General features: G+C 39.2%; 1 protein-coding gene across 2 annotated transcripts; it reads right to left on the reverse strand.

Moving 5' to 3' along the window:
• Window positions 1-776: 776 nt before the first annotated feature.
• On the reverse strand, window positions 777-8,565 carry SLC25A29 (solute carrier family 25 member 29). 2 transcript variants are annotated; one of them, XM_008629752.2, is made up of 4 exons: window positions 8,463-8,509; window positions 6,423-6,457; window positions 3,804-3,887; window positions 777-3,157 (listed from the first exon to the last, which is right to left on the reverse strand). In XM_008629752.2, exon 4 carries the CDS (start codon window positions 3,122-3,124, stop codon window positions 2,414-2,416), a length of 711 nt encoding a protein of 236 aa, XP_008627974.1. In that variant the 5' UTR covers window positions 3,125-3,157; window positions 3,804-3,887; window positions 6,423-6,457; window positions 8,463-8,509; the 3' UTR covers window positions 777-2,413. The 2 variants fall into 2 exon arrangements, with proteins under 2 accessions (XP_008627974.1, XP_008627973.1); XM_008629751.2 differs by lacking the exon at window positions 6,423-6,457 and having other exon boundaries at window positions 8,463-8,565.
• Between the last annotated feature and the right edge of the window lie 212 nt (window positions 8,566-8,777).

The raw sequence follows: 8,777 nt of genomic DNA on the forward strand, positions 1-8,777 counted from the left end.
TGTTGAGTAACAGCCCGTGTCTGCTACTGATTATTTAAGTTCCAGATGGATGAATTTCTGGAAAGAATGCTTTAGTAAGCACTGCAAGTAAAACATTGTGTAGCCCTTTTCTGTTTTAATGGTATTACGTCTTCTAAGGAGACACTGTTTGCTTATTCCAAGTATTTGTTTCTGTTCTATAGTTCAATGTTGAACACAGTTGTTGCTCCCGCTGAGAGAACAAAAGGTACTTGACTGGAACTGACCCTGGTCATGGTCAGGTGGAGAGGTGGTGGCCTTTCCCCTTCCTGATCCAGGAAATTGATGCTTGACAGGGTTTGTGTCAGTCACATGCATCTAGCCCTTAAGAAGATGAATTAGTGGAGCTAGTACCTGAAGTAACCTCTGAAGAGGAGGACATGAACCTACTGGAGTGAGTCCAGAGGAGAGGCACAACTGTGCAGCCTTGCTGGTGACCAGCACAGCTTAAACCAATAAACACAGAATCGGAAAGGGTCTCAGCATAGGGCCAGCTCTTTGGCTTTAAAAGCAGGATTGTTCTTGTGGTAGAGGAAAGGTCACTTTGAAGAAGTGAGGTCAGGCAACTTCCTTTCTTTGCTCCAGTGATGGGGCCTAAGCCAGAGCAAGACCCTGCCCTTCCCAGTGGTGCACAGAAGGCAGATATGGAGCAAGTTTCCCCTGGCAAAAGCCAGAAACCCCACCCTCATGCAAGCTCAATCCAACACAAAGAAGCGTCTGAGTAAAACACAAAAAAGCAAACTTCAAAGAACCAAAGGCAAAATTTTTAAAAAATTTATTTCCTCAATATATATACAAGAATTACTTACTCCTGTACAAAGGTGTAAATGGTCTTTGCTGTGAGTTGTTGTGCATATGCAGCTTAGTAGACAGATTTAACATTCAATTTGAATCTCAGTGCAAGTAGGCACTAAAACATCCACCATACCTTCAAGGTATAAAAAAAATATCAGTTTTACAGATTTCTCCAGCATATTTTGTTACAGTGCAAAACACTATGAAATAACGCTTCTTTAGAAAATTCATATAAATTAAACACATATTGCACTTGTCCCAACCAAAAGTGTAACAAGTTGTACTTACTGAACTAGTTTGATATGTTTTAAAACACTGCTCACACACATATAGTCCTTCCTCACAGCTACTTGTGCCAAATATGTGTAACTTTTATCTCAAATCTTAAATAACTGTTTGTAGCTCTTTGGCTAATTCAATTCTTCTTGAACAGACTAAAAAAAAAAATAGAAAAGAAAAAAAATCAGAGCAGATTAATGTAACAAGAAAATTCTCTACAACCCTTTTCAGTCTTCTTTCCAGTAGCACTGTAACTAAATACATAAAAATCAGTATTCTTTAAATTCATAATGCAAGTGTATTAAACAGGAACCATTTCAGACACTTACACCCCTACTTTCTGGAAAGCTATGAAACCTCCAGTCCTAAATATGTATGCATTTCTAAGGTACTTCAAGCTGCTAAGCTAACATTGCACCCACAAACATTTTGTGCAATACCACAGGCACGACTTTGACTTCTGTACATCACTGGCTGCTATGGAGCATGGTGGGAGAAGTGGTGCAAAGTTGCATTAACTTCAGAGAACAAAGTCTACAGGGCTGAACTACTCAATACAGTCTGTGCACCCACCAAAGGAGAAACAGAGGTGAAGGCAAATAACCTCAGTCCTACTTGATCTGAGTTTCCCTAAATCCTTACAAGCCTTGAGATTTAAAGGAACAAGTGCATTTGAGTGCAGATGCTAACTTTGTGCTTAAGATATTTATTCGAAGCCAAAAGGTCAGGGAGTAATTTAGGTACAAATTTTTTTTTTTTTTTTTTTTTTTTTTTTTTACAAATCAGTATGAACAAAGTTGCTACTAAAACCATTGACATATAAAAGCAGAGGAAAAGTAAAACACATGACTAGCTGAATGCTAGTCCACATCTTTACAGTTTGGGGTTACCTGCAAAATGCCTCCAACATTAAACTTCTTCCCCTTTCTTCACCTTACAGGAGTATACTTACTCCTGTCACATACAAAATGAGTATTTCTTTCATGAAAACATTTCTGCATTCAACTCAACTCAGTCATTCAGAACCTGAGTGAAAGAAAACTCAATTTCTGGTGCTAGAACACTCTCCAGAACCTCTTCTGGAGCCACAACAGAAACTTTCTAAAGGCAGATCCCTCTCTTACTCGAATACTACTGATATGGAGTCCTGAATAAGGCAAGATGTTGTTTATACAAGTAGTGAGATGAAATCCTCATTTGATACATTTAGGGATTCTTTATACAGATAGCATAAATCTACACTACTTGTGTGGGTCAAGTGTTCATGTTCAACAAAACCCAACCAGCTGGGCTTTGGATGAAGACAGCAAAGAGATGAGGTTCACAAACTGGAAGGCTGATGGATTACTGGACCTGGTTCACATTCAGGAAGGTTGTCTTCTGACTTCATGTACATTAGGAACACAGTGACAGTAGCAAAGGTAGCTGCATTGACAGGAAAAGCACGGAGAAGTGTGGAAGTGAGACCTCTTGTGAACACCCTCCAGCCCTCCTCATGGTAACTCTTCCGGACACAGTCCAGGATGCCGTTGTATTGTGTGATGCCTCCGACGCCATCGGCCTGAAGCCGGGATTTGATCACATCCATGGGATAGGTGGAGAGCCAGGACACAATTCCCGACATCCCTCCAGAAAACAGCAGTTTAGGAATAACGTAACTGTCTTCAGCTTCACAGCCTAAATACCGAGTCATGCAGTCATAGGTCAGGAAGTAAAAGCCAAAGCTTGGAGTTTCTCTTATGAAGGTAGAGACCATGCCTCTGTTGATACCCCTCAGCCCTTCCTTTTGATAGATTTTGATCAAGCAGTCCAGAGAATTTTTGTAGTTCTTCGTTTTTAGTTTATATTCTCCTGTTCCTTGAAGCTGCATCCTTGTCTTTGCCAGCTCCATGGGACAGCAGATGACGCACTGGATGGCCCCTGCTGCTGACCCTGCAAGGAACTGGTTCAGAGGAGTGTCTTTGCCCAGAGCACGAAGGGTGTTTCCTTGCACACCGAACACCAGCGCGTTAATGAATGTAAGTCCCATCATTGGTGACCCAATACCTTTATAGAGTCCAAAAGCCTAATGGAAGAAAGGAGGAAAAACCCTTTTTAGCAGTGGTGTGGATAACCTCCTCAAGCTGCAGAACACAGCCCTTCTGGCTCTCCCTTGTACCCCAGCTCTCTAACAGTGGCCAGATCAGGACCACCTTGTTTTGTAATAAAAATTTCATCTCTGCCTGGGACACAAACATTTAAGCAATTTAGCAGTACAAAAATATAGCTGGAACACATCCAGAAAATAATCTTACTCTATCCAGAGAAGAGTTTTCTGGCAATTTTTTTACTTTTTCTTTTTAAATAGCTTATGTAAAGCTTGAAGCTACCCTTTTAGCAATGGTCCTAAAGCTTCAGCAGCAAAAACAACCCACCAATTTCTTCACTCATTGCTTAGATTCTCAGAAAATTAGTTATTTAAATAACTTATTTTCTTCAAAATGTTAACCTCAAAATACCATCTTCTGACTTAGTGATCTTCTTCACTAAGTTTCTGGCAAAGTTCTGACTATAATATCTGCTGTACAATCAGGGGAGGTTCAGGATATACTTTTATCTCTTGATCTTCAACATTTGTCTTTTTTTTTTTTTTTTTTAACAGCTTCCCCACCCTCCTGAGCCAAAATATACAAAGATAAAAACAATATGCAAAGCATTAATTTTGTACTTACAGATTCTTGCTTTATGATGGACTGAAAGCAATGGAAAGTCCCACGGTAGAGAGGCTTCTCTACATTTTGAACTTGCAGACGAACCTATAAAAAGTTGTGTGAGAGACCAATTCGTACATCAGGAACAGCCTAAAGGGCAAGCTACTGCCTTGTACCTATGTGGAGATTTGCTATAGCAATGCATATGCAAGAGTGCAGGCTGGACACTGGAATGCCATATGTGGCACAGTAATTTGAAAAATCTTGTGTAAGTGTTTTGAATTAAGTTTGGGAGTGAAAATATGAGGGGAAGAGGATTATTAACTTCTTGTGACTCTTAGCAAACCAGTAAGTGGAAGGGTACATTGCCATCTAGAATTTCAAATAGATGCTTTCCAGTACAGGCTACAATAGGGACTTTCTTTAGCTGCCAAGAATACTTCTGTTCACACTAAGGAATACCTGTGCAAAACTGAGACAATTTAATAAAAAAATTATTTGCAAGTCAAGCACCAGATTAGGATAATTTTAAAAGGATAAAAACTTTCAACAATACCCACAGTGTTTCTGACTGCCAGATTTGGGCCCATTCATTGAGATCTGATTTTTTTTTTTTTCAGAGGGTAGCAGGGCAGTGACTCTTAAGATGTCTGTCTTTGCATATGGGAAGGAGTAAAAAGCCATTTGTCCTTTAAAATTTTAGTCTGTTTTGTTTTTTTAGCCTGCTGAATGTAAGCAATTGGTGAGGGTACAGCTGTTTTAAACCTTTAAATGTTAGTTATCAATTAACTTTTCCAAAACTGAAACAGTATGTTCTGCTAGAGAGACAGATGCTACTGTAACTGGTGGTCTTAGGAGATAGGCCCTTTTCCAGATGCTTTTTAACCTCTAATGGAAAATTCCAATTTTGTTTTTTCATGCTTATTTGCCCTCAACACCCTTTTAAAAAGTCTCAGTTCTACCTAGCTCAGGCAAAGCCCTACACTGCAATAAACTCAATACATTGATTTCCGTGGATTGATGAAGTTATAAATCTGTGTTTGATCTCCAGCATGGAGGGCTGCAATATTCTTCAGAAAAGATGCTTATCAACCATTCAATGCTGCTGCAGCAGCTCCAGGGCAAAAAAGTTCAGTCCCTTATTCTGAGCAAAAGAAAAAGATATCATGTCTGTGTGAAAGATTCCTGAACTTAATTCTTTTTCATCTGCTTGCCTAAAGTAATAAAAAACACCACCACAACAATGAAAGACCTGTAATATGTGGGTCTAGAAAATGATTTATGGAGGTGGTTTGTCAGAATCCTGTATTCAAGTTAGCTTTCTTCAAAGCAAAACTAAATTGACAGTTTTAGTATTTTTCCTACAACATGTTATTTTATGCTTTGTAAACCAGAACTTTAGTTTTCAGTCGTTTTTTAGTATATGCATTAGTGTATGCTAGCCACAGTGGGAGGCTGAGATCACCTTGGGTCTTGCAACATCTCAGCATTAAAAGCAGGCTTACAGTAGGATTCAAAGAAAATAAATCCTTTGTTACTTCAAGTGACTTTTGGGGGGTAGACAGACTGTCAAAACTGTTAAAGGAGCAGGTCTACAAGCAAAGGCAAATCTTAACAAGCTGTCACATTTGCACAAACAGAAGGTTTTACTCCATTTATAATTTACTGTTATTGTTTCAAATCTTGTCTGTGACTTCCACATGTATAGGCTTTGGGGGATTTGCAGCTTAGGAACCTTCCTACTTTATCTTTTCTGCTTGTGTTTAGTAGTTTAGAATTAGTCATATTGCATATATGGATTGAATTTCCTAGTGGCATACAGTTTCCACTATTTTTGTCTAAACAATTTGTGAAATATTAACCAATTAAGCATTGCTGTAGGGTAGGATATTTAGAGTACTGACTCTCCAGGTCTAAGAATGAAAAAAAACCTCTTATTCTTGAGCACAGTGCTGGTCACATAAGGGTACCCACATTAGAAAACTGCCACGTAAGGCAATGAGTGCACATAAAACTTGCATTTTCATGCAGGGTAATGCCATATTCAAGAAGCTCCTTAGTGTGTACAACTACAGGAAAGATGAATCATGTGCAAAGTTTATCCACCTATTCCATTCATTGCCCAGTATTCTAGCTTCTTTCTTGTGGAAAGACTGTTACTAAGGTTTTAGGTCCAGTAGTAACCCCCAGTAATTTAACATCACTAAAGACTTTTATAAAAGCACTCAAGACTAAAAAAAGCCCAAACCACCACATCCCCAAAACAGTCCAAGCACTTAATAATGTGGGAAATCAGTGACTTCAGAAGTATTTGAGCAATGAAAACATCATCCAAAAATATGTAGTGGATAAGACCTCAACAGCAGCGTGCCTGAGATTCAGTTTTAGAGGCACTGTGTGTGGGAGTGTATACAGCCAGAAATGCATAGCAGAAAGAAGGTTCAGAATAAAACTACATTTAAAAAAAGGGATATTTAAACCCCGCTCCCTCCATGCCATAGCTGTACAAGAGGGATGCATCAGTTTAAAACTCAAAAGGGAAAAAGCTTCATAAGTCTTTCAGTTCTTTACTTGAACTAATACATTTGAGAATAAATTAAGACTGAGAGAAACAGAAGTGTTCACCTGGGCTATACTTACTAGGTAACTCTCCCGTGATGAGGCTTATCTGTCATCTACAACAAAGTAACACTTTTGCTGTTAATGAAGACAGCCCCTAGCTCAGAAAGTAAAGGCAGTTAAAAGCAAAAAAGCAATTTTATACATTACATCAACAAACCAGGGATAAGGAGTTTGCCAGTTCTGAGATCAGCTCAGTTGCAGGTTTTGCAGGGTGACTTTACCGGCTTAATGTCTCCCTGTGTGTCCCACCATCCCCCTCCCCGCTCTGTGAAACATGAGCACCAGCCAAAAAAAAGAAGAGCTTAAATGCCAAGACAGAAGTAAAACTTTGGCTTATCTAAGTAGCTTTCCCATTGTTCAGTTATATTAAAAATGCACAGTCTAAGGTGACTACCAGTGAGCCCTTTAAACACTGCAGAACTATGAGAAGAGTTAATTCTTAACACATATACATACACAAGTTATGCAACATCTTTTTTTTTTCCTCCTTAAGGGGTGGTTAGGGTTAGTTTTTCGACATACAGTGGTGACTATGCCAGCTAATAACACAAACATTAGTATTTGCTCTAACAAAACACAGATAAATGCCTACAATACCTTCTTATGGAAAATATCATGTGCCACACTGGATTTCAATAAAAATTTAAAGTCATCCAGAAACAAATTATTTGCTCTGTTGTAAAGCAAGATGCTTTTTTCCAAAGACAATACATCTATTTTGCAATAATACATCCGCTGAAACCAGCATGGGAGCCCCAGTTTTTACAGTTAAATGTTTAGTTTCACACAGTAGAAGCTGTTCCACTTTAAAAAAACAACTAAAAAACCCACACATAGTTACCTTTAGTCTGAGCATAGAATTTTAGTAGTTCTGCTGGATTCAATGAAATGACCCATCACCTTCAGTTAAGCATGTAAAACTTGGCAGGATGGGAGAGAAAAAGACAGCTGGCCCTGTACCACCATAAGAAAAATTGTGCAAGCCTGGATAATACCATTCCTGAAAATACATTCTAGAACTCAGCTGAATTATTTAACTGTCAAATTTACCATATTCTTAGCAACAAAAAGACAGATTTTGCTGTTTGAGCAGCTTGCACTGCAAGCTTGCAAGGAGGACCAATATCCACTAGCTTGGGAATTCTGTATTGAATTAACCGTGCACTGGAATACAGAATATATGGTGGGGTCCTTGGTAACACTATCAGCCCACAGTCTTTGAATATCTAAATTCAGCAAGGTAAAGGTGTTCCAAATACAGATTTACTACGTGGCATGCTGTCTGCTGCAGTCAAGTGACCCGATATATTACTTTAGCAAGGAATACATTGATATCCCTTCTTCTATTCTTCCAGCGCAAGACTTTGGGTAAGGCTGCCAAAAGATGACTTAAATTGTCATTCCATTCTGAAAGATGGGCTTGGACTCCTGAGAGCCCTGGCTGAGGGACCCTCCAGGAGATGTCAAATCTTGTATTTATAGTAGCTGAAGTATGCTTAACACACACAACTAACAGACCATCAGAAAAATCAGTTTTAACTTGGAAAGTTAGAAAAATGTATAATAATACTTGGAGGAAAAAGCCCCCAGACAAGCTTCATACTGTGGATTTTTATTGACTTCCACCCTTTGGCTAGTGCTACAAATTAAGGAGTAATAGCAGAGCTTGAAGGGAAAACAAAACACAGCCTTTCAACCTACTAACAAAGTGGGTTTGAATTACAAATGCAGGGAGAGGAAGTTTTAGCAGTTAGTGTTGAACAGCTGCAGAGAAGCAAGCTTAGAACAAAATTTAGTTAAATGTAAGGTTGTATTTCCAAATACCACATTGTTACTGCACTGCACTTGCAGTTTAAGGCCAAGGTTTATGTTACTAAGTTTTCACTTCTGAAGAGCTAGAGATCAAAAAATCTATTAACAGTGGTGGTGGAGGATTGCTCCAAGCTTTCCCACACAGATTTTCACTCCTACAGTGTCTGGGGATATTTTTTCCTCCCCCACTCCTTGGAGAAACTAAGTTTTCTACTTAGAGGCAAATATATTTCATAATCAACCCACCTTAACAGTGTCAAAGGGGTGTCCTACCAGCACACCAGCAGCACCTGAAACAAAACAAATTGCCATTGTTATTACTCAGAATTTTCCTCCTAGGTCTGGGGCTACAGTAGCCCAAGCAGGAGTACCAGTCTGAGGTGTGAGCGCACAACATGGTTGGCAAACCAGGTAAAGAGCATCCTACCAAGTCAGGAGATAAGAGATCTACAATCCAGTCCTTCAGGCCAGTACCAGGTGCCTTTATGCTTCTAGTCAAGCCTCTGAGCCCCAGGTAGGCACTGAGGTGTGTGATTACAAACTGTGCCATGCCATATGGAA

Source organism: Corvus brachyrhynchos, unplaced genomic scaffold, assembly GCF_000691975.1.
Source record: "Corvus brachyrhynchos isolate BGI_N302 unplaced genomic scaffold, ASM69197v1 scaffold1, whole genome shotgun sequence".
Taxonomy (NCBI): Eukaryota; Metazoa; Chordata; class Aves; order Passeriformes; family Corvidae; genus Corvus; species Corvus brachyrhynchos.

Bases quoted from the DNA above. Each gene is read 5' to 3' on its own strand.
- SLC25A29 (XM_008629751.2), bottom strand. From the start codon at position 8,528: ATGGCAATTTGTTTTGTTTCAGGTGCTGCTGGTGTGCTGGTAGGACAC. The intron at 3,888-8,462 runs GTGGGTTGATTA...AACTTTTTATAG, and splicing joins ACCCCTTTGACACTGTTAAG to GTTCGTCTGCAAGTTCAAAA. The intron at 3,158-3,803 runs GTAAGTACAAAA...TTCTTCCATTAG, and splicing joins CCATCATAAAGCAAGAATCT to GCTTTTGGACTCTATAAAGG.